Here is a 27,156-nt window from a genome sequence, read left to right as displayed (position 1 = left end):
ATAATTCTTTTCAAACAGACAAAACAAAAAAAGTCTTATAAATTACCAGAAATTAGTAGAGGTATGGTAAAATCATAAGACTTTAGGGTCTCTCTCCCCCCAAATTCTTTCATACCTGAATCTGTTTGCTGTTAGCACTGAAATTCCACTAATTTGCAAGGGATTGTTACTTTTCAGAGACAACACTAGAGCATTGGTTTAGTAAGGGTCCACATGCCTTCAATTTATTTTTTTGACAAAAAAACACATGGAGAGAAACTCGGGAAAGAACTTGGAAAGGTTAAGGGGGTGGTAATCTACTCTCATTTGTTCTAACTTCTCTTTGTTTTAGTTTTGACTTGATTATTCATTTTAGTTTCCGTTCGCTTTTGGTTTCATCTATTCATCCATAACAGTAGCTGTTATCCTTATATTTGATTATTCATTTTGATTTTTCTTCGCATCAGGTTTCACTTACTCGTTCATATTAATCTCCATTCGTTTTAATTTTGATTTATATTTTGACTTTATTTCTGCCCCTGTTGCGTTTTATTTTGGATCTCTACTTCTTTGAAAAACCTCTTTTTTGGTATGATTTTAGTTTTTAAATTAATATATACCATAAGTTTTTTTCAGACTTCTTACTGACAGTTTTTATTCCCAACTCGTTTAAATACACATACGCTACATGTGTATTAAGTAGTATGTTTCCGATAAATTAATTAAAGGGTATTTTTCTAATTATGAAACACAAAGTGCATTCACACTACTTTTTTTAATGTCTGCAACACAGAAAATATTATTAAAGTTCTGCTACTATTGCAATTTGCTGTATTCGAAGCAGCCACTTCCCCTAGAAAAGAAAGAGAGAATCATGGCAAAATGCCTTTCATAAGTTTCAAGTTTCGCTTTTAAGACATTTTCCACGTTTGACATACAATGCTATGTGTTCTCAGTCCCCAAACTCCAACCCCCAACCTATATAGACACCAGTTGCGCGGCAGTTGTATCTTGCCCATAGAAGGATTCCAACACCCATCTTTAGACTAGTGCCAATTAATGTCACGACGATAGCTATGTATTGCTTTTGAAAAATGTTTCCGTAACTGGTGTCTATATAGGTTATGCTCCAACCCAACCCCAACGAAATGTTCATATATGTAACCTATGTTAAAAAAAAACGCCTTTCAGAAGTTTCAAGCTCCATTTTCAGGAAAATTTCCATTTTGATATAGGTAATATTGATGCATGTTTTTGGCCCCAAAGCTCTACCCCTCCTCTCAAAAAACGTTTATGATGTCTCCTATGCTCAAAAAACACTTTTTAGGGGTTTCAAATCCGTTCCCTACTTTAAAAAAAAATTTGATGCTAGTTTTATAAGTAAAGGCTAAATTACATCCAAGTTTGCTAATTGGGAGGAGGGGAGGAATCAGAGGTAGTAACCTACGTTGCGTTGTTACTTTTGGCCATTTTAGCTGTTAATCGCTCTTTTTTTGCATACAAAAGCTTTTATCATTTAATTTCTGGGCATTTTAATCTGAATCCAAAAGAAAAAAAAATAGATTTGAAAAATTTGTTTTGATTTTCTTTTTCTTTTCTAAAAATTTCTTTTTTGAAAAAAAAGTTTTCCATAGTATCTACGAAATACATTTGTTTTGGACAAATACCACGTCGATGACCTTGGTTTGTTTGTCCCTGAATTAGAAAACGATCAACAGCAGAGCACCGACTCGTTTCCTTCGCAATCCCGTTGACCTTCCTCCTTGAGATTTGGGTCAAAATATTTCTTGTTATAATATGTTATTTTTTTATCTTTAGAAGTTGTTTGAGCTTAATTTTTCTTTCAAACCTCCGCTTTTTTCTTGTCCTGATGTAAGCTGGAGGGGGACAATTTTTCATTTTCTTTCTTTCAATAAAAATACCATAAGGTGTACTAATTGCAATCAGAGGGCCTCGGATGTGTCCTGCATCGTTATATTTTTCGTCACTACCTTCCCGTGCTGGGAGTGGGTAATTTGCATACCAGTTACCTTCCTTGGATGTGCTTGGAATCGAACCCCGACTCCCCGTTATCCGTTGCAACCATGGTAAGCGCATAGTCTACCATCGAAAGTTGATAAGGCAGACATTTGAAAGACACGTCGCCGGTGCGAGACCGTGCGATCGGCCATAGTTATTAATGCTCTACCATTTATAACACCCCGGCCGATACCCTAGTCATCTACAAGTGATTTTGGCATTCGACCTTATGGAATATTTGATTTATTCGGCGGTGAAGCTGCCCTGTCGCCGTCTCCCGGGGGCAAGCAACCGCCGAACCTAGGCTCCGAAGAACTAGCACCTATTGAGGGATTTCCTCAATTAAAATACCCCGAATTTGGTTAGCAAATTCCCCCCAATTATAACCACTGTTTCTAGTGCGGTGGGATGCTCCCTTTAAAAGACTAGAAACTTTAATAGGTCATTCGATTTGCTAATTGTAAGATCTTCCTGGATAATTATCTCTCAATGAACAATGTCATTTGGAACCATTTCTTGCTTCTATTTATAACAATTTTTAACGGTCAAATTTTTAACAATGTAAGTTGCAAATTAAACGAAAAGCTTGCCCATTGGACGAGCACTGAATCTGATTGAAAAAAAAATGCAAGAAAAACAGCACTTAAAATATTTTGTAACTACTTCTAACCTGACACTTAGCATGCAACCGTGTTTTTTACGAATTAAGAATGTAAACACTTTGAAACCTGAATATGGCTACTTTTTATTCACATATCAAGTAGTAGAATGCAAATAGCTTTGCTGGGATCATATCTGCTAAATATCATATGAACCAATTCATCTCTTTTTTATTCATAACTATTTACATGTACATATCTCTAAAAAAAAATACTTACAGTTAATTGTGTCTTTTAGCATTAATCAATCTAAGCTAATATAATTCAAGTCTTGGAGCAGAAATGGAGACAAAAAAAGGTAACTAAATTAGTAGGTTATTACTGAATACGATTGCAACCAAGACTGCCAATATGAATATGTAACTTTGACTCTACCCCGCTATAAAAACTCTTAAGGCGTAACCAAGGAGGAATCTGAAGACCCCCCCCCAAAAAAAAAACACCTCGTACTCCACAAAATTGCACTATTTATAAAATAAAAATTTCCTAGTTGTAATATCTATTCTAATTTCACATTTTATGCGTTTGATTCATTAAAAAAAGATATTTTAGATCTATATTTTAACGAATGAAATGCTACAAAATTGCATATTTGCGATTTTTATAAATGCACAGTCTTGCTGACGAAAAAAATCGAAAATTTTGAAAAAATTCGGAAAAACAGAAAGATTTGCATAAAACTGAGTAAAACCGTAGAATATATAAACCAGACCACCACACCAAAATGTGGATTTGAGCCAACCACTCTGACCGAATTTTCGAATACGCCACATTAGAGTGTATATTGAGGACTTGGTTAGCAGTTCGGCAGGTACAATCTTTGAGACAACCGAAATATTGTCAGCTTGCACTAATAGATAAATATTCCAAGAATGTTCTATCTACCAAAGGACAAATTGCAGCTAATTGAGCTTCCAACAAGTTTCAATAAGTACTTTTGAACACACTTCAATAATTGAATTGGCTAAAAAAGGCAACTAGATCTTTTAATTTTTAACGAACGTTTTTATTATTAAAAAAAATACGTAACTTAAGAATTAACTTACGGAACAAACTTTTATATTCTTATTTTTTGATTGTATATATGAGGGGGTTGGTCCCCTCGTTAATACCTCGCTCTTCACACTAAATACTGTTTTGTCCCAATTCTTTAAGAATGACCCCTGAATCAGAAAGGCCGTAGAATAAATAGTTGAAATTACTTTAAAAATTTTTAGCATAAAGAGCGAAGTATTTATCTCCTCCTAAATACCTCGCTCTTTATGCTAAAGTATTTTTAGAACCCCTCATATGCGTAATAATCTCTGTTCGTTTTAAGTTTTAATGCTTCTCGTTACTTTCAGTTCATTGTTTTCATTGTTTGTTTTTTTATAGTAATGCTAGAAAGTCCTGCGCCCTTTTCATTGAATTTCTCTTCCCCCATGAAATATTCCTCCAAGGAAAGATCCTCCCATATAGCCCCCTCCCCTGAAACCCACACCCAAATCAAAAAAATCTCCCTGATAACGTCAGTACACTTCCCAGTAACCATTACTGTATGTAAACATTGGCCAAAGTTTGTAACTTGCAGCCCCTCCCCCAGGGACTGTGGGGGGTAAGTCATCCCCAAAGACATAGTTATTAAGGTTTTCGACTATGTGGAACAAAATGGCTATCTCAAAATTTTGATCCGTTGACTTTGGGAAAAAATGAGCGTGGGAGGGGGCCTAGGTGCCCTCCAATTTTTTTGGTCACTTAAAAAGGGCACTAGAACTTTTCATTTCCGTTAGAATGAGCCCTCTTGCAACACTCTAGGACCAATTGTTCGATACGATGACCCCTGGGAAAAAGAAAAAAAACAACAAACAAATAAACACGCACCCGTGATTTGTCTTCCGGCAAAAAATACAAAATTCCACATTTTTGCAGATAGGAAATTGAAACTTCTACAGTAGGGTTCTCTGATACGCTGAATGCGATGGTGCGATTTAAGATCCTATGACTTTTAGGTGGTGTAACCCCCTATTTTCCAAAATAAGGCAAATTTTCTCAGGCTCGTAACTTTTTATGACAAAGACTAAATTTGATGAAACTTATATGTTTAAAATTAGCATAAAAATCTCGATTCTTTTGATATATCTTTTAGCATCGAAATTCCGTTTTTTAGAGTTTCGTTTACTATTGAGCCGGGTCGCTCCTTACTACAGTTCGTTACCACGAACTGTTTGACTGGAAGCTTGGCTGTAACTTGTTTAAGCCACGCATACGGTTCTAGATCGATATACGCTGATCGCACGATCTGGAGACATATGGATCTAGATTGTGGAACTGGAACCTTGGCTGTAACTTGTTTCAGCCAAGTATATGGCTCTAGATTGATTAAATAAAAAAAAAACTAATTTTTTTAGCTGAAAGTAAGGAGCGACATTAAAAATTAAAACAAACAGAAATTACTCCGTATATAAAATGGTTTGTCCCCTCCGCAATGCCTCGCTCTTTACGCTAAAGCTTTTAATTATTTTAAAAAGCAGAATCGTGGCAAAGAGTCAAGTTTTTAATTGTTTTAAAAAGTAGAATTGTGACAAAGAATCAAACTTTAGCGTAAAGAGCGAGGGATTGCGGAGGGGACAAACCATTTTATATACGGAGTAATTTCTGTTCGTTTTAAGTTTTAATGTCGCTCCTTACTTTCAGCTAAAAAAATTAGTTTCTTTTTTTATTTAATTTCTGAACGTTTTTGAATTAATGCATGTTTGGTTTTGGCTCTCCGCACATAAATTATTAAAATGAAATTTGTATATTAATTCTTTTTTTGGCTAAATGGCTTTCTCTTAGTTTTGATCAGACGATTTTGAGAAATAAGGGTTGGAGAAGGAGGCCTAGTTGCCCTCCAATTTTTCGGTTGCTTAAAAAGGCAACTAGAACTTTTAATTTTTAACGAACGTTTTTATTAGTAAAAATTATACGTAACTTATAAATTAGCAACTTACGCAACAAACTTTCATAATCTTATATTTTTATTATGTATACAAGGGGGTTTGTATCCTCGTTAATACGTCGCTCTTTACACTAAATCTTAAGTTTCGTCCCAATTCTTTAAGAATGACCCCAGAATCAGAAAGGCCGTAGAATAAATAGTTGAAATTACTAAAAATACTTTAGCATAAGGAGCGAGCTATTTATCTCCTCCTAAATACCTCGCTCTTTATGCTAAAGTATTTTTAGAACCCCTCATATGCGTTATAATCTCTGTTCGTTTTAAGTTTCAATGCTACTCCTTCCTTTCATTTGAAAAAACGTTTTCATGTTTATTTTTCATTGTTTTCTTATAGTAATGCTAGAAAATCATGCGCCCTTTTCCTTGAATTTTTCTTCCCCCATGACAGATTCCTCCAAGAAAAGATCCTCCAACATAGCCCCCTTCCCTAAGACCCACCCCCCAAACAAAATAAAATCCCCCTGAAAACGTCTGTACACTTCCCAATAACCATTACTATATGTAAACACTGGTCAAAGTTTGTAACTTGCAGCCCCTCCCCCAGGGATTGTGGAAAGTAAATCATCCCCAAATACATAGTTATTATGGTTTTCGACCATGCTGAACAAAATGGCTATCTCAAAATTTTGATCCGTTGACATTGGGAAAAAATGAGCGTGGGAGGGGGCCTAGATGCCCTCCAATTTGTTTGGTCACTTAAAAAGGGCACTAGAACTTTTCATTTCCGTTAGAATGAGCCCTCTTGCGACATTCTAGGACCACTTGGTCGATACGATGACCCCTGGGAAAAAAAAAAAAAAACAAATAAACACGCACCCGTGATTTGTCTTCTGGCAAAAAATACAAAATTCCACATTTTTGTAGATAGGAGCTTGAAAATTCTACAGTAAGGTTCTCTGATACGCTGAATCTGATGGTGTGATTGTCGTTAAGATTATATGACTTTTAGGGGGTGTTTCCCCCTTTTTCTTAAATAAGGCAAATTTTCTCAGGCTCGTAACTTTTGATGGGTAAGACTAAACTTGATGAAACTTATATATTTAAAATCAGCATTAAAATGCAATTCTTTTGGTGTAGCTATTGATATCAAAATTCAATTTTTTAGAGTTTTGGTTACTATTGAGCCGGGTCGCTCCTTACTACAGTTCGTTACCACGAACTGTTTGATATACGCTGATGGCACAATCTGGAAACATTTGGCTCTAGATTGAGGAACTGGAAGCTTGGCTGTAACGTGTTCCATTCAAGCATATGGCTCTAGTTTAATACACGCTGATGGCACTATCTGGAGACATGTGGTTCTAAATTGTGGAAATGGAAGCTTGGCTGCAACTTCTCTCAGTCAAGCACATGGCTCTAGATTGATAAATGCTGATAGCACAATCTAGACATACGTGGCTCTAATTTGTGGAACTGGAATCTTGGCTGTGACTTATTTCACCCGAGCACCAACTTTTACGTGTGAATGTGGTGTGTCAGAACATAGACGTCTAGGCACTGAAGTCAAGCTAAGCAATAATTTGAACGACTCTTTTAATAACTCCTGCACTTTCCTAGGTTTTATTTCCTTTCGTAAAGGGCTCCAACACGGAGGCAATTTCCTGCCACGTCTATCAGACCTTGAGTAAAAGACTCGATACCAAAGTAAAAATAGTTCCCGTAAAAACAGTAAAGTAGTAAAAAATAGGATCCATACAAGTCTCAATTTCACTCAATTTCACTTCCTCTGTCGCATCAGTGATAAAACAATAGCCTGCTAAATTCTTAACACGCTTTGTTAAGGAAATTAATATTAATTCTAGTTAAGGAAATAATATTAATAAATAAAATAACATAAATATAATAATAAATAAATATAAAATATAAATATATATATATATATATATATATATATATATATATATATATATATATATATATATATATATATATATATATATATATATATATATATATATATATATATATATATATATATATATGTGTGTATATATATATATAAAATAAAATAATAAATATAACATATTAGGAAATAAAACTAATATTATAATAATTATTATATTTTCTTATTACAATTAATTAAGGAAATAGTATTGAACTTAACTGAGGAACTAATAATTAAAGAAACAATTAATAAAAAGTAATGGTGGGTACAAAAATGTGGCATCCTTAAACAGCGACCCAGGATCACCGCAGCAGGGTTCAATATTCAATAACAAGCATATTTTATTCTCCACTCAGAGCGATTATCCATTTAAATGTTCTTCTATTTTTAGTATTTTAAATAATGGACGTTTCATCAACATGCATAATTTCCAGTTGCCTTATGGTGCAAAGTTGCCCATACTTTATGTATGGACTATTATAAGTGGGATTGCTATTAATTGGTGACTAAATAAAAAAAAAGCTTTTTTCAACTGACAGTAAGGAGCAACATTAAAACGTAAAACGAACAGAAATTATTACGCAAATGAGGGGGGTTGCTCTTCCTGTACCCCTCGCTCTTTACGCTAAAGTTTTTTTAGCACTTTTAGAATAGCTTTCTATTATCGTAATTAAACGAACATATTATTTCAGTAGCCTTTTTTAAAGAATTGAGACATAATTGAAACTTTAGCCTAGAAAGGGAGGTGTTGAGGAAGAGCAACCCCCTCATATACCTAATAATTTATATTCCTTTTTAGTTTAATGTTGCTCCTTACTTTCAGTTGAAAAAAAAACTGTTTTCTTATTTACTTTCTGATCGTTTTTTATATAATGCCAGGAAACCTGGCTGTCCGTGCATGGAAAAATCCCTCATATCCACGGATTTATTCTCTGGACAATTGAATCCTGAAGAGAAAACAAGACATAAGACGAAATTCGTACAGGAATTCTGGTAAATTCCCCCAGTGCAAAATATCCCCTGGAAAATTCATTCCCTAGAAGCTTCCCTCCTCACTGAAAATTATCCCCGTAGAAAATGCCACCAGCAGAAAATTAGACTTTCTCCCCACCCGAAAAATGTATGCACACTTGCCAATAACAAACACTGTACGTAAATAATGGGCAAATTTGTAACTTAAAGACCTTTCCCCAGGGACTGTGGGGGGTCATGATATCTCCAATGGCATAGCTATTCGGCCTTTTAACTATGCTGAACAAAATGGCCATCTCAGATATTTGATCAGACGATTTTGAAAAAAATGGGCGAGGGAAGGGGCCTAGCTACCTTCCAATTTTTTGGTTACTTAAAGATAGCACTAGAACTTTTAATTTCCGTTCGAATGAGCCCTCTCCCGATATTCTAGGACCACTGGGTTGATACGACCATCCCTGGAAAAAATTAATAATAAACACGCATCCGTGATCTTTCTTCTAGCAAAAAATACATAATTCCACATTTTTCTGATAGGAACCTGAAACCTCTACAGTAGGGTTCTCTGATACGCTGAATCTGGTGGTGTGATTTTTATTAAGATTCTATGACTTTTACAGGTATTTCCTTTTTTTGAAAATAAGGCAAATTTTCTCAGTCTCATAGCCTTTAATGAGTAAAACTAAATTTTATGAAACTTATATATTTGAAATCAGCATAAAAATCTGATTCATTTGGTATATCTATTGGTATCAAAATTCCGTTTTGAGTCTCGTTTACTATTGTGCCGGATCGCTCCCTACTTACAAATCATTACCACGAACTGTTTAATAGTCCTAAACGCAGCGCAAATATTCAAAGGTTGAGGGCACCAATATCTGCAGCAATATTTCGATGTGAACAATTTTCAAAATCGCCAAAAAGACGACTAATGTGAACTTAAAGGAAACTAAGAACTATTTTGAAAAATTAAGATTGTTTACGTCCCTTGATGGGGGGCTGGGGTTACACATTTCATAATATGGCAAAATTTAAAACCACCAAAGTGGAAGTAATAAATATTACAACTTTTTTGTATCATAACACTTCTTGTTTAACATTCTTTAAGGGTTCTCAGCAGAAACTTGACGGTGGAAGGATTCCCCTTTACGCTCACTTTTGAGTAAATATAATATTGCAATAGTGCAATATTATATTGCACTATACTGTGCAATAGGTATAATATAAATAAAGGCATAATAAAGTAAAGTAAATAGCTTTATAATAAAATAAAGGTATAATATTATATAAATAGGTATAATATAGAATATAAAAAAATTGCAGTAAATATCACAACTTTTTTGTATAATAACGCTTTTTATTTAATGTTTTAAGCGTCCTCAGCAGAAACTTGACAGTGAAAGGATTCTCCTATATGCTCACTTTTGAGCAAATGTAATATTGCATTTTCTGCAGGGGCGGTTTTAAGGGAGGGACAGAGGGTGCAGTTGCCACCAGGTTAAGGAATTTAAGAGACGCAAAATTTCAAATAATCCATCTGACAGTTATAATAGTTTTGTAACTTTGAAATTTTATTTTTATTAAAAAAAGTAGAGGGTGCAGTTAATAAATGAAAATAATTAATGTATTACCAATTAATTAATAAAATAAAATAAAATGAACAAATAATAATAATTAAAGTAACTGAATGATTAAACAATAAATTGAAAAAGTAATTATTAATTAACTAATAAATTGAAAATAATTTTGTCGATAAATGCAAAATTTTGTTAAATTTGGCCTGAAAATTTTGTAGGAGACAGGGAGGGGGAGCTAATCAAGATTTTGTCACGGATACAAGAGAGGCCAAAACCGCCAATGATTTTCAGCCATTTTGCTTATTTTTTTCAAATCATCTAAACAACATTTTCTTAATGTTATCATTAAGTTCTGTTTGAAGAAGTGAATCAAAGACAAATGGGCATCTTTGCAGTATAAAACCAATTCAGAAAAAAAAATATGAATGTTTAATAGGCTCGGATAAAATGCACATATATTTTAATATAAAACGTTTATTTTCCTTTCATCTCAATGCAGATAAATTTAATTTTTCAGTTTATTCAAAGGAATATCACATTTCTGACCTACAGCATGGACCGGTACATTTGGATCAGAGCAGAACAATGGCGTGATGCCGAATTGACAAAGGAGTTTTTCCCTGGATTTTCTATGAAGAACTTCCGGTCCGTTTCATCTCAATCAATCCAAATAAACGCTTTGAAACAACGCAGCATGGAACTCCTTTGAGGGATCACAGGCTAACCGTATTTAAGTGTACCAAAAATGTTATTTTTGCTCCTGAGTGAATACATGCATGTCCCAACATGGCAAAACTTGCACTTATTGGGGCGGGGAGCACAAAATACACTGAAATACATTATAAAGATTTCTTTCCCAACTTATTCTTGCTTTTAGTATAGTTCGCCACAGGGACGTGTCCAGGATTTTTTCAGGCGGGTGGGTGGGTTTTTGTTGCAGAATTATTTTTCAGTGGGGGGGGGGGTACTACAAAAAAAAAATTGGTTCATATTCACTTTTTATGACGTTTTTCTGAGTTGGACAAACATTCAGGGGGTCAAACCCCCTGAGCCCCTCTGAACAGGGCCTTGTTTTTCTAGTTTCTACTAAATGGGACGTGAATTGGGGGCAGGCAGGGGATATAGAGATATTTTTGCCCCCCTATTCTTGGAAAATACCTTTTTGTTAATTTAGCGATTTTTTTAAATCAAAGACTATATTTCCCCCTTAGAATTTGAAAAATACTTTTACCCTCCTCCCTCTTGTCCTACATTTTCGTAAATTAACACCTCTGTTCTACTGTCTTGGCAATGTAACCGTCATCACCCAGCCAAACTTATGACCTCTAAAAATCCTGTTCATGTGTTTCATTTAGGCAGGACTATTATTTATTGCTTCGGTCGCTTAAAACCAAACAAAAATGATTTTTTGTAGCTTAAATCCTTTGTAATGTACGTTTTAAGCAGAGCAAAGCTGCCAGCTGCCAGCCGAAATTCGCAGTTTCTGCCGCAGGATACAAGGGTGTTAATAGGAAAACCAGAAGGAGGGGGAGGTCCCGAGGAGCCGTTACTTTGAACCTTGCTCTTCGTCCAACTTCATGTGCAGATAACCTGCAGCTTAGGAACTTTTGCAAACGTCTACCTGTCTGCATAAAATATAGAAAATTCTGGTCATAGCGAAAAAGCCAAACGTGTAAGTCAAGAACTGAAAAAAAAAGAAGCCTTTTTAGTAAAAAAAAATAGTCATATTAATTAAAATGCATTCTGCGCAGTCCTGGTTAGTTATGTTCTGTCTTTGAAAATCCAGACGACCTTCTTTTAATTTTGTGTTCAGTTTTAAGCAGATGCCCCAAGCAGTGACGTCAATTCTCTTAAATTAGGGGGGAAATTACATTTTTCAAAACCTAGGGGGAAGTTTTATTTTTATAGGATAGTGATGATTCCTATTTATTCAATAAAAGTACCAGAATTAAGCCATTTTCTAATGAAAATACTGAAAAGATGATATTTTTCAAAATATATAAGGGGAAAAAAATCTGGGTAGCGTTACCCCCGAGCCCACTACTACTGATTGGTGACACAAAACCTAATAGAGCAATAACATTTTTATATTCTATATTTAATATCAGTATCCGAACCGATACCAATCCAGGAACTGTTTACAAATCCCTGCAACATATTTCATTTCTATTTTCAGACATAATTGATTAATCAAACAGTTCGTGGTAACGAAGAGCGATAGTTTTCGACGTGGTAACGAGTAGATTCCTTGAAGTTTTTTACTTTTTTAAAATGTGAGTTAAGAAAAAGAGTCAAACTTTAGCGTAAAGAGCGGGGGGTTGAGAAGGAAAAGCCCCTTTTAAATACGGAGTAATTTCTGATCGTTATAAGTTTTAATGTCGCTCCTTACTTTCATTTAAAAAAAAGCTTGTTTTTTTCGTTTAATACAACCAAGATCGTTCACCATTTCATGTTTCAAACAACATATAAAATAAACGTTATAAAATAAACGTTATAAAATGTTTCAAACAACATATAAAATATAAAATATAAAAATAAACATATAAAATATCAATGGAGCTTGCAATCCTTTCAAAAGCTAGGTGATGGGTATTGTCAATAAAGTTCATGTCTGGATCAGGGCCATATCCAGGATTTTTTTCAAAGGGGGAGGGTACAACAAAAACTATAAAAACCGCATCAAAAATTTGTTCAAAGACATTTTGTTACTTTTTAACGAGTCGGAAAAAACTTTTTTTTTGGGGGGGGGGTCAAGCCCTCTAATACCTCTGGATACGGCCTTGCCCTAGATCGTTTGCTTTGAGAGAATTTTAGTTTGTACAAAACCTCTCTCCTCAAATATCAAAATATATACGATTTATGCTAAAAATTTCTTATATTTGCCACACAATACCCTCATATTTTTTTTTTCAAAATGGTGCCCCCTCCTTCCGGAAGAAACGAAAATTCTGTCGATGTACTTCACCTCTCTCGTCCCAGACTGCTTTTCCTCCCATCCCGGTAAATTATCACGCACGTTTTTGAACCCCCCAGTTGACGACTGACTGTTGTAGCATCACTTGTTTACCATTTAGTGTGTTAAACAAAATAAAAATAAAAAAATACTTAATGCACATCGATGGAGTTTGCAACCCCCTGTCAAAATCTAGGTGTTGGACAGTGTCAATAAAAGTCAGGCCTTGGTCGTTTGCTTTGAGTGACTCTTCGATTGTCCCTTCACACCTTTAAGGGTTAAATCTGGTAAGCCGACGCCATAAACACGGCTTAATGGATACAGCGGTAATAGATCGGAATTCAAATTCGGATGTTTGGAATGTCAACCGATACTCTGTTGGACTACCTTTATAATCGACTAATCATGTGGAATGTTTGGCATGGACAAGATATGTTGATGCCAAGCGAAGGTCCGTATCCAGGATTTTTTTTTGGGGGGGGGGATGGCGGTATTTTTGTTTGAGTAGGAAGTGGGTACAATATATACTATACAAAAATTTAAAAAAAATTACATGCATTTGGTTACTTTTTTACGAGTCAGACAAAAATTCCAAGGAGTGTTCCAATCAAGACCCCCCCCCCCACTTTCCTGGATACAGCCCTATACCAAGGTGACATCCAGAGGCGGTTCTAGGGGAAGTACAGAGGGGGAACTTGCCCCGGACGCAGAATTTCGTTTTTATTAATAGAAAAGTATAGGGCGTAGTTAATAAATGAAAATAATTAATAAGTTATTAATTAATTGATAAAATAATGATAAATTAAAAATAATGAAATTATAATAATAAAATAATTTGGATTAAAATAACTAACAATAATTAAATAATTTAAGTAGCAAATAGAAAAAATAACTAAACAATAAATTCTTCATTAATTAATAAACTGAAAATAAATTTGTCAATAAATGAAAATTTTGTTAAAACTTCGCCTGAAAATTTTGTGGGAGAAAGGGGGGCGGTGCCAATCAAGACTTTTACCCAGGCACAAGAGAGGCCAGAACCATTACTGGTGAAATCTCTGCCATTTCTAGGAAGTTGTCGTTTTTTTTAACTCATTCCTGGAGAAATGAACCGTGAGCTGTTGAAAGGGAACATGAAAAACAGTCAAAAATTTTTTCTATTATTGTGATGATAGTGATGATGATGATATTGATAAATATTATTATTTAGACAGTGATAGCAGAAGCAGGAACGTAGGTATGGAAGCGAACCTTTGAACTCATGCTCACCCAACAAAATCTAAAAATTGTAGCCTATGTGTTCTTCTAATAATTCTTACATTTTCTATATGATTGTCCTACATGGGCGTAGCTCCAGCATTTTAATGGGAGGATAGGGGTCCACATCCAGAGAGTCTCCAAATTATTGGGGGACTAGCCCCCCCCCTTGCCACCCTAAACGACGTCTCTGCTGACCTACTTCCAGCTCATATTCAAGTTTGTGTCATTTCCCCGAAATAAATTTACTACGGAAAGTGCAAGCTCGTATACACGGAAGGGAGCATTCGGGCCAGGGGAGAGCATCTCCCGCTCAGAAGTTTTTGCCCCCTTCTTCTAGATTTTGACAAAACACCTTTTTGCAGTATTTTCACAAAAATGCATCATTGTTTTTGGTATTTTAATTAAAAAACTTAAAAAAACACCCCTCCCATATATTTCGAAATCACATTACCCCCCCCCTCCACGCACACACACTGATTTTCGTGAACCGGTGCCTCTGAATACAGCCCTCGTCTTCATGTGATGCGACAAATTCTATTACATAGAGAAAAAATGACGGGAAGGTTTAAAGAGAAAATATTTTCTTTATTTCTCTGTAAAAAGATAAATAAATAAAAGTACAACTTACAGCCATGCATTCACATCTGATGCAATACATTACTCCAAATGGAGGGCCCAGGTCAGGGTGCCAAGTTTGTTCCAGCTCGTAAGATCGTTTGCCAAACTGACATTCTGAAAAAAAAAGAGAATGGACAACTAGGATCATTTATCCAAGAAAATACGGCCAATATCCGTCCGGTGAAACTCGTAATTTCCTTTCAGTCCGGATAGGAAAACTTTTCTAGTACGCTGACTTTGGTTTTCTACAAAAAATGAAGAGGATACAAAAAGGGAAATCAAACTTTCATGTGGAAACAACAGGGATAGCAAGCCAATAGTCTCTATAATGGCAAAGAAATTGTTTATATGACCAGGGGCGCCAACTGCGAGCAGGGCATGGGGGCAATTAGCCCCACCTAGATTTTGAAACACTATTTTTGGTATTTTCATTTAAAATCAGATAAAAGACAAATATTCCCCCTCCTAGATTTTGAAAATAACTTTTTAATATCTTCATTACAAAACCTGAAAAAAATATTTTCCCCTTCGCTATCAAGAGTTGCCACCCCTGCATTTTGAATGTCATTTTGTAGTTATAGAGCTGAAAAAGGTTTCAACAATTTTAAAAGCAGAAATAGAATTTCAATTCAAAACAAATCAACTTCATAATTACTCGTCTCTGTGTCACACAAGGGGTAACCTTAATTTTATTTATTGAAACAAGAAAGTACAAAATTAGCAAGTGGCAATCAATTATGGCCGTTATCCATTTTTGAATGGCACATAATTTACCAAATTTATTATAATGAATGGCAAATTAATCATAATTAAATAAATTAAAAATTAATCAATTGTGTGTTATAAATGAGAAGTGAGTATAAATGAATCGTTTTCTGGCGCTACAAATCTCAAGCAGGGCATCTCTTGGGTAAATAGGGACTAAACAGTGGGACATGGAAACTAAACTTGGGAAGTATGGGGTTATATCTTTCTGTTATTCCGAAAAATGTATTCTTTATTTCATGATCAGTATTTGTAGGTATAAAATACAACATAAGAAAATTTACACAACATTTAAGCTTAAATTTATTTAAATATTAAAGTTTGATCTCAATATCCTTCTAAGTACCAGATAACAGAGCCTAAGGGGTTCCCCCTCCGTAGTCTGAGTACTCCTAGGATTTTTTTTTAAGTTTTTCATATTACTTTTCTATAATTTGCCAACTATTTTAAAGATTTCAGGCAGGGAGAGCACATCAGAAGGGCCTTCAGGACCTTTTCTTACATTTTCTTATTTTTATATTTTCTTATTACATTACATTTTCTTACATTTTCCATAATATTCTCCAATTGTTTCGAAATTACCTTTTTTGTACCTTTTTGTACCTTTTTTGTACTTTCATTGAAAAAATTACAAAATCTCCCCAAAAAATTCAGAAAAATTCTTTTGATGTCCTTAAATTTTCATGAATTGAAGCCACTGGTCCCCCCCAGCCACTGGCGCATCCAGGGGGCAGGGGGACCCGGGGACCCATCCAAGATTTTTCTGACGCTCTCTTATCCTGTTTTTTCTTACTCTTTTTTTAGAATAGCCTAAATTGGTCAATTTTGTCAATTATTGGCACCTTTGTCATAGTGGGCCCCTCAAGATTTTGTTCATTGGCACCCTTGTCACATTAGGCCTCTCTCAAGATTTTTCACTAGATCCCACACTGTCCCCAGCCTTCAGTAAAATCTACGTACCTGAACAACATCATCAGCAGGAGTAAAAACTTAATCTTTGTTTGTTGTAAAAATTGGCTAAAACATATTTCTTACAACTTGCAAGATTTAACACCGACCAAGCAATATTTGGATATTTTAATTGGAGCAGAGTTGGCTTAAAACCTTCCAAATTGATATCAGTCTACACACATCGAATCAACACATGTTAAAACACGTATTATTACATTAATTTCAAACCTATAATCAAATCTTGTCTTAAATTCATTATTGTTTTTTCATTTGGCAAACCAATACGGTAGAGCTAACATCAGGAGATTAATTATCTTAACAACCGACTTTTGCATCAACGTGATTTGATGCGTAATGACGATTAAAGAACCATTCAGACGGCTAATGAAGTTTACCAAAAGGTTGGATCAATAAGCCGATTTTTTTTCCAAACGACCACGTAATATTTATACCGACAAATAATTCTATATTATTGACAATCTAATTAAGTTGGAACGTGCTTTTTAAAATATTTAACAAAGACACTCATCTTCAGCAAAATTTATTATAAATATTCCAAGTATTTGTGACGTTGTTCATATGAAATCTTTTTTTCCCTAAGCGAATTTTCCCTCCCTCCAGAAAATAGTATTATGCCAATTTCCTGTATGATTTATATTGACGTTTTCGACCAAAAAAATGAGAGTTAAATAAATAAATATAAGAATTCGAGCATACAATTATTTTTCGTTTAACAAAATAAGATAGAAGGGGAATAGGGAGAAAAGGATTTTCTCTCATATCCCATCATTCATACCTAAACCTAAGATCAATTTAATGTAAGATCCTTAAATTTCTCTCTCTTCGAAGAAATTTTTAGAAAAACACACACAAATTTACTGATTCCCTTCTAAATATTTGGATGTCTGTGGGCAGGGTCATATCCAGGATTTTTTTTTTGGGGGGGGGGGTATAAAATGACTTTAGAAAATGCATAAAAAATTATATTCATATTTGTTACTTTTTTACGAGTCAGCAAACATTTAAGGGGGAGGGAGTTCAAAACCCATAGCCCCCCCCCCCTGGACACGGCCTTGTCTGTGGCTATGAATACAATATACAAAGAATGCGTATGCAGATGTTTCTTTTTCTTTCTCACGAGAGGCCTAATTCAATAAAAAAAAACTACTGATGGATATAAAATTACAGAAAATGGTGGTTCCAGACGATAGGCTCCAGACCCCTAGCTTTCTCCTCTAGTGTAAAAATTACTGCCAGGAGATCATTTTGTAAAAACAGAGTTATGAGTATTGTCAGGTAGAATGCTAGAGGCAGGGGTGTCTTTAGGGGGGCAAGGGAGGACAATTGCCCCCCCCCCAATAATGTAGAGAAAACATCATTACATATCCCATAGCCATTGACTATTCAGTTATGGATCCCTCTTGCTACTCCAAAAAAATGCTGGTGATTCTCCCCTTGCTAGGGGTAGGATACAGCAAGGAGGTACGCAGGGGCTGGTGCTTGTGGCCACCCAGAAATCCTGAATTTTCACTAATTTCTAGGCACTTCTTACTCAAACATTGGAAAGATTTGCTTCGGGGCTTGAATCCCGCCTGAAATTCCAATTTTTTTTTAGTTTTCGTAAGCTTTTTATTCAAATAATCAAATATGATTTGTCTATTATTGTCTACCAAAAATTTGTTTATTATTCGTTTATCATTTTGTAAGTAGAACTAGTTTACATTAAATTTGCTTATTAATGAAAAAGTCATTGTTTTGCTTATTATTGAGTCCTTCCAAAAATCATACACATATCCCTGGGTCTAGGCTGTATCCAGGAGGGATATGGGGTTTGAATCCCCCCCCCCTGAAATCTTTGTCAAACTCATAAAAACGCAACAAAATGCATATAAGCAAATATTTTATTTGTTTTTATCAGTTTATTTTGCCCACCCCACCCCAGAAAAAAGCATCCCCCACACAAAAACCGTGGATATGGCCTTGTACTGGGTTTTAGGCCTAGCATTGAAAAAAGTGAACAGACATTGATCTCATAAGCAGGTCAACAGACTTTACCCCATGCTCTTGAAAAGTATGAGGTATGAAATGTATGAGCCATGCTCTTGAAGTAAGAGAAGGGATACAATAATATAAACACACAGGCAGACATTTATTCAGGGTGGGGATGCAATTTATGCAGAGGGCAAAAATTTGACAGTTTTTCTTTAATGGCCAAAAATAATGGAAATGTAAAATATTACTGGTAAAACTGCAACCATCTCAAGGTTTTGGAGAGAGAACTGGTTTAAGCTACTTTAGAATATATGTTGTACCATAATGATATAACCGAGTATTTACAAGAATGTATTTAAAATTTTAATCTGCATTCAAAACCAAATTGTGGGTATATACTTTCATACCCATAGGTATATACTTTTTTTTTTTTTTTTTTTTTTTTTACCTCGAATGCCAAATTAAATCATGTGGCCATAATGTTTGGTGAGCATCACTACAAAACAGCATCTTAAAATGAAAATAAAACCATCCTCAGAGAAAATGTACGATGCTCCTTTTAAAGCCGTGGCTATTGAAATGGTGCAATCCTAACTATCTATAACATCACACACACACACACACACACACACACATGGGCCAATGTAAGATATTACAGATAATAGGAACATTTAGCCGCTTTTGATTCGGCTGATTAATATCTAACAAGGCCTTCCATAAGTGGAAACTATTGATCTCCGTTTATATCTTCAGCATAGTTATCCAAGTCAACTTTTCCCGTTCTATATACGACCTTCTCAGCAGGTGATATAGTACGGTATGGTTTATTTAACATCCCAAAAAAGTTGGTATCAAAAGAGACCCCTACGAATCCCCGCCTCAGTTTTTGTCAGCATGGCTATTGTAATAATATGACACACGACTTTAGTCTCGACAGATCTCCCGCAGTATGTGGCGCCCGAACACGCAAACAATAGAGCCAGGTTCGAGGCTTTTGTCAATTGATTCAATAGGCTCAATTGAATTCCTGAGCCCAGCAGCTCCTCTTACAGCTCTATGTCCTCTTTACACATTCAACAAGATTTACCAAATGAAAAATTGCATTTAATCTAGTCGTAAGTAACCAACGTCGATCATTTTCGTCGAACGAACGCGGAATGAACGCGAGATTATCTCAAACACAGTGTGCGAAAGAGAAAACAAGAAATTGACTGGCATGGATCGTAGTGTTGCCAGATGTCTGGTTTAAAGTTGCACCGCCATAAAAGTGAAAATGCGCGGAATGAACGATTTTCCACAAACCAAAATGGCACAAATGCCTCCCTTCTGGCCAGTCTGATGGATCGTCGTGTAATGGCTCTTTCACACTATGCTGTAAAACCTTTCACACTAGTTACGGAGCAACTAATAACTATGATGCCGCAATTTGAAAGAACCAAAGTGCTTCATCGTCTGAAACACAGTGAAGAAGAAGGAGAAAAAGAAGGAGAAGGAGTGAGGAAGAAGGAGAAGAAGAAGGCTTTAATTGTGCAAAACACTCCAAGAATTTGCACTCTTTAAGTACTCCAAGAGAATATATTCATAGTGAACGACATTATAAATGTGATTTACCGATAGTCCTTCACAATCAGGGGAATTATATTACTTAGCTAACTATGTATGTAGTTATATAACTATAACTTCAGCCTTTACGTTATTTATGTTATCTTACGGAGTAATTTTTGTACTTAAAAGATACATAATAGTATTGCAACGACGTCATACATCGCGTAAAAGGTGTTCTATCTAGATAACTTTTTTCATTAGTATAAAAAGTGCATCTTTCATTAAACAATTTTCAATAACAATAGCAAAATCTGTAATCTTACGAAGTAAACCTAGGAAGTGTCTAGTAAACTCGAGCTCTGCTGAGAATTTTCCATTATATAATTTCATTTTATGTTAGGAGACAGTCAATATGGCAGCAGCAAAATGGAATTTGTAGATGAACAATTAATAAATTTTGAAAATAAAATATCAAACTTTTTTCCAAAAAGCCTTTCATGCCTGATAAGAGCTTAAATCTTCATCTCCATTCCATATTCTTTATTTTTGAATACATTATTTATGGTCATTGTGGTGACTTTAGACCTGTGATTCCTAATTCGGGGTGTGGGCCCAACTGGTGGGGCATGGAAATATTTTGGTGGGTCATTGGCAAGGCCGAAACCAGGGATGTTAGGTTCTCCCCCCCCCTAAATATTTGCCCGACTCGTAAAAACGTGACAAAAATAAATATAAAATGTTTTGATGCGTTTTCCAAAGGTTTTTTTTGTAAATCCATCTCGCAAAAAAAAAACCTTTTGTAAGCCCCACTCTCTCGAAAAAACCCTGGCTACGACCCTGGTCATGGGCAGAGCAAAAAGGATACATGATATATTACAACGACATTATGAATTGTATAAAAGGTGTCGTATTTAGATAATATTTTTCATTAGTACAAAATATATAATTTTGAATAAAAAAAAATTTAGTCACGAGGAGGGCAACAGGTTTTTAGAAACAACTAGGTGGGGCATGGTACAACAGCGGTTGGAAACCACTGCTTTTAGACGAGAGATTACGATGGTCTAGTGAATTTTTACGCTGTTCTATTGCGCAGCAGGGGTATAATTTGCTATGGGATAGAGGGGCAACTGCCTCCTCCAGTACTCATCCCCGACCTCAGTTCGCCCCCCAGCTGACATTTAGTATCTGCAAAAAAACTTGTCAAATCTGAGATAAGCCTGCATAATTCAAGCATCCCAAGAAACAGGTCATTTTTCATTAGTATATCTTAGCCCTTATGGTATTATATGGCCCATTTTTTTCCTTTTTCACTGTCATTTTCACTTGATCTGGTAAAATTGGCTCCAAATTCCTCCCCCCCCTAGGAATTTGATAAAATTACGCCACTGGAGGGCGGCTACTGGATTATACAACTAGATTATACTTGACAAAACTTAACCGCTTAACATAGAAAATAACGTATGTAGTGTGAAAACTGCTTAACTCACTCAGAAAATGTTTACGTTTATTTTGAGTTTATGTGTATATATTACGCATCTGATTATTCCAGAATCATACCAAAGAAGCTCTATACTACATCCATTCTTAACAAGTGGCCTAGTTTTAATTGTTTAAAAAGAAGTTCCGACTGGATGACTAATACTTTGGTTGTACTAGTACAAGAAAATCCTTAGTCTTTATCGATAAATAATAATACTTATTTATATCGATAAATAGAGTAGCCGGAATTTTTTTTGGAATCTAAAGTGGCGTGTATAAGCTATGTGAGTGTCAGAATTGCATGTTCAGTGCTATGACTTTCCCTAAGCCCAAACTGAAGGTCATTAAACCATCCATTGTTATAAAAAAAAAAAAAAACTTCACTATACGGTTGTAAAGACAGCGTTTAATTACTTTTGTCAATGAAGATAGGACCGATATTGGCCTGTAGTTTGTTGGATCTTTCACTTCATCACCCTTATGTAGTGCTAAAACACGTGCAGACTTTAAGCAAGTTGGGAAACGTCCACCTGAAAAACATAAACTGATAATATGAACTAAAAATTATGTAACATCTGGCATTATCCGTTTGAATAGTCTTGTCGATGAGCCACCCATACCTTCCGACGACCCATTCTTCAGTTGCAGTAACTTGCAGTATTTCCTCCGCTGGCACCGGCGTTAGGAAAAAAAAACAATCTGATGGAGGCGGCATGGAAGTAGAAGCTGAATCAGGTAACTTCGAGTTGATGCCTCAAGCGATGTTGCATGATCAATATTTGCGAAGTGTTCATTTAGGACACCAACAACACTTTGCTTTCCTTTAACAAATTTCTTGTCTTTTGGTGATACTATCTCTTCCAGAAGGTTTTTCCTTTCCTTTTTCCTAAGACATTTATCAATACTCAAACAAGTCTTTTTTTGAGATCCTTCAGCATTTTGAAATTCATGAAGATAGTACGACTGCTTCGCTTCTCGCAGTAGCTTTGTCAGACAATTTCTGGACTGCTGAAATTTTGCCTGATTTTCCTATATAAGATCTGCCATGAATTTCCTGAAGAGGTTATTTTTGGTATGGATAGTAGACAGAACAGCAGCTGTGATCCATGGTTTCTTCGGTTTAAGATAACGCTTAGCTTGCCGGCTTGATAAAGGACATGCCTTACTAAGTACTATTTTGAGCTGGTCAATGAAGTACTCAGTAGCTTTATCCATGTCGTCACATTCGAAGCAGGGAGACCGGTCGACTTGGGATAGTAAACTTTTCAGTTTACCAATCGAAGCAGCGTCCAGTCTTCTTGTCTTCAAAGTAGAGGGTATAGGGGACGTTCCGGTTTGAAGATCGCACAGGATCATAAAATGGTCAAAAGTATCTCCAACTACAATGTTACATCCCAGTGTCTCAAAATATGTGAAAATATTGTCAATTAACGACACTGATGACTCTGTCATTCTCGTCGTGATCCGGCATGATAGCAGCAAACCTGCGGACATAAAACTCGTCACAAAGTCAACGGTGACAGTATTTGAAAAAAATTGAATTCCCATCCCCAGGTGCATTACTAATCAAACAGTTCGTGGTAACTATCTGTTGTAAGGAGCGACCCGGCTCAATAGTAAACGAAACTCTAAAAAACGGAATTTTGATACCAATAGATATATCGAAAGAATCAGACTTTTGTGCTGATTTTAAATATATAAGTTTCATCAAATTTAGTCTTACTCATCAAAAGTTACGAGCCTGAGAAAATTTGCCTTGTTTTGGATAATAGGGGGAAACACCCCCTAAAAGTAATATGATCTTAACAAAAATCACACCATCGCATTCAGCATATCCGAGAACCCTATTGTAGAAGTTTCAAGCTCTTATCTATAAAAATGTGGAACAGAGTATTTTTTGCCAGAAGACCGATCACGGGTGCGTGTTTATTTGTTTGTTTATATTTTTGTTTTGTTTTTCCCCAGCGGTGATCGTATCTACCAAATGGTCTTAGAATGTTGCGAGATGGCTCATTCTAACGGAAATTAAAAGTTCTAGTGCCCTTTTTAAGTGACCAAAAAATTGGAGGGCACCTAGACCCCCTCCCACGCTCATTTTCTCCCAAAGTCAACGGATAAAATTTTTTAGATAGCCATTTTGTACAGCATAGTCGAAAAACATAATAACTATGTCTTTGGGGCTTACTTACTCCCCAGCAGTCCCCAGGGGAGGGGCTGCAAGTTACAAACTTTGACCAGCGTTTACATACAGTAATGATTGTTTGGAAGTGTACAGACCTTTTCAGGATGATTTTTGATTGGGGTGGGGTTGAGGGGAGGGAGCTACGTGGGAGGATCTTCCCTTGGAGGTATTTGCCATGGGAGAAGATAAATTCCATGAAGGGGGCGCAGGATTTTCTAGCATTATTTAAAAAAAAAACGATGAAAAAATAAATATGAAAAAGTTTTTCCAACTGAAAGTAAGGACCAGCATTAAAACTTAAAGCGAACAGAGATTATTACGCATACGGGGGGTCCATCTCTTCCTAAATAGCTTGCTCTTTACGCTTAAAGTATTTTTAGTAATTTCAACTATTTATTCTACAGCCTTTGTAATTCAGGGGTCAATCTTAAAGAATTGGGACAAAATTAAAGCTTTAGTGTAAAGAGTGAGGTATTAACGAGGGGGCAAACCCCCTCATATACATAATAAAATTATACGAATTTAGAAGTTCGTTACGTAAGTTAATTTATAAGTTATGTATATTTTTACTAATAAAAAAGTTTGTTAAAAATTAAAAATACATTTAATAAAGTCAAACTAATAAAATCTGATCAAAACTAAGAGAAAGCCATTTAGTAAAAAAAAAATTAATACACAAATTTCGTTTTAATTATTCATTGGCGGAGAGCCAAAATAAAAACAGGCATTAATTCAAAAACGTTCAGAAATTAAATAAATAAAACAAGTTTTTTTTTACTGAAAGTAAGGAGCGATATTAAAACTTAAAACGAACAGAAATTACTCCGTGTATGAAAGGGGCTGTTCCTCCCTCAACGTCCCGCTCTTTACACTAAAGTTATTTACTGTTTTAAAAGTAGAATTAAGAGAAAGAGTCAAACTTTAGCGTAAAGAGCGGGACGCTGAGAGAGGAACAGTCCCTTTCATACACGGAGTAATTTCTGTTCGTTTTAAGTTTTAATGTCGCTCCTTACTTCCAGTTAAAAAAAAAACTTTTTTTTATTTAATATCAATATTAAAATCACCCATCATCATTAACTTACATTTTCTTTGGGTCATCAGCGAGCTAAGTTCATCAAACTTTTCAACAAATTGTTTAGCAGCCGAACTCGGCGTAACATAACACTTACGAAGGATTTAAATCTAGCTCAAAAGCAAAAAATTCAAATGACATTCCGCCATAAAGGTAATCATATTCATTTACTTCTCTTAGAGGTATACTATCATTTACAAAAAAAGCCAACCCTCCTCTCCGTCTACCCATTCTATTTTTAAACAACAATTTATACCCATTTACTTGAGCTAGCTCAGAAAAATGCTCATTTAAGAACGCTTCACATGCACCAAATACATCAATCTTACGGTCGGGAAGTAATGTTGAAATGTTTTCTAAACTACTCATAAATCCATAACAATTTAGAAATTCCGTTCTCAGACACTTCTTTGTTGGTTTAGTCGCAATCATTCCAGAAAAATGCATTTGTTCGTGGTTAAATAAAATAATCATAAGCATTTTCATCTTCTGTAGGATGTATTTTGCCAAAGGAATGGGAACGTCCCAAAAATAGTTTTTTTAGACACCCTATAAATCGATTCCTGATGCAAGAACGTTTTAAAACAATCCTCAAAACACCTCTTTGTTTCTCTCCTTCTTAAATTTTTCATACTTGTTAGTAATGCTGGTCGAAGCCTAGTACCTCACTCAACTAAACTTGAGACCACCCAAGGGATGACACTTAGGTTAATCCTTTACTCGACTTGGCTCAAAAATCAGTTCGAATTCAACTTGACTCTCAATTAGATACTGCTGCCCGCCACCTATGGTATAAAAGGATATCGGAGACAGAATTGAGGTTAAGAATCGAGTAAAGAATTCTCACAATTCAATACATTACGAAGGAATTTCATTGTGGAATAGTCTCTGTTTACAATTCAAACTTCCAGAAAAAGTTCCAAAGAATGTTGTTGATTTCTATAATTCTTCTTTTTTATATTAGACGCTTAGGCATTTTTATTGCCTCATTTTTCTAAAACTAGACTCACACCTCAGGTTTTATGGCACAAGACCATATATATATACAAAAAAAAATGGGAATTTACTGTTTAAGTCCGAAGGGTTGCCTACTCACCGCCAACTAATGTACCTTTGAGAGCACTAAATGTTGATCCTTGCGTGGTACACACAAACCACGCTGCGCTTTTTCACGCCACAAGTTGCATACTTTGCACCAATCGTAGTACAATTCCACCAGATGATGGTACGCACCATCTGGTATACATGGTTTCTGGAAGACAACAACTCCTAGTCTAGGTTTTGGCCTCTAGTATTTCCTAAGAAAAGTTAAGCCGTATTTAACATTTTGATACTCCTGAAAAAATTCCCCAAAAAAAACAAGTGGTGGTTTTGATTAGCAACTCTCCCCTGTCCCCAAAAAATTTGCAAGCCAAATTTTTATAGAATTCGCATTTATTAAGATCTGTTTTTTCTCATTTTGTATGGGAAAAATGAACATTTCAGATACAATTAAATAAAAAAAAACAAGTTTTTTTAACGGAAAGTAAGGAGCGACATTAAAACTTAAAACGAACAGAAATTACTTCGTATATGAAAGGAGATGCTTCCTCATCAACGCCCCGCTCTTTACGCTAAAGTTTGACTCTTTCTCTTAACTCCACTTTTTAAAACAGTAAAAAACTTCAGCGTAAAGAGCGGGGCGTTGATGAGGAAGCATCTCCTTTCATATACGAAGTAATTTCTGTTCGTTTTAAGTTTTAGTGTCGCTCCTTACTTTCCGTTAAAAAACTAGTTTTTTTATTTAATTTCTGAACGTTTTTTGAATCAATGCATGTTTTGATTTTGGCTCTCCGCAGATGAATAATTAAAACGAAATTTACATTTTTTTTTTTTTGCTAAATGGCTTTCTCATATTCTTGATCTAATGATTTTGAGAAAAAAAGGAGCGGGGGAGGAGGCCTAGCTGCCCTCCGATTTTTGGTTACTTAAAAAGGCAACTAGAACTTTTGATTTTTTACGAATGTTTTTACTAGTAAAAGATATACGTAACTTGCGAATTAGCTTACGTAGCGAACTTCTGTATTCTCATGTTTTTATTACGTATACGAAGGGGTTCACCCCCTCGTCAGAACCTCGCTCTTTACACTAAAGCTTAAATTGTGTTCCAATTTCTTAAGAATGACCCCTGAATCACAAAAGCCGTGGAATAAATAGTTGAAATACTAAAAATACTTTAGCTTTAAAAAGAGCGAGGTATTAGGAGATGAGCCCATCATATGCGTAATA

General features: G+C 35.3%; 1 protein-coding gene across 1 annotated transcript in view; it reads right to left on the bottom strand.

The window, feature by feature from the left end:
• The window catches only part of LOC136027527 (dorsal-ventral patterning protein Sog-like), a 167,361-nt gene that overhangs the window by 102,209 nt on the left and 37,996 nt on the right, over positions 1 to 27,156 (bottom strand). The window contains exon 3 of the mRNA XM_065704875.1: positions 14,910 to 15,013. Coding sequence (XP_065560947.1) covers positions 14,910 to 15,013 — 104 coding nt within the window. The remainder of the gene's footprint in view (positions 1 to 14,909; positions 15,014 to 27,156) is intronic.

Source organism: Artemia franciscana, chromosome 5, assembly GCF_032884065.1.
Source record: "Artemia franciscana chromosome 5, ASM3288406v1, whole genome shotgun sequence".
Lineage (NCBI taxonomy): Eukaryota > Metazoa > Arthropoda > Branchiopoda > Anostraca > Artemiidae > Artemia > Artemia franciscana.
This window is presented reverse-complemented; position numbering and strand designations above follow the sequence as displayed.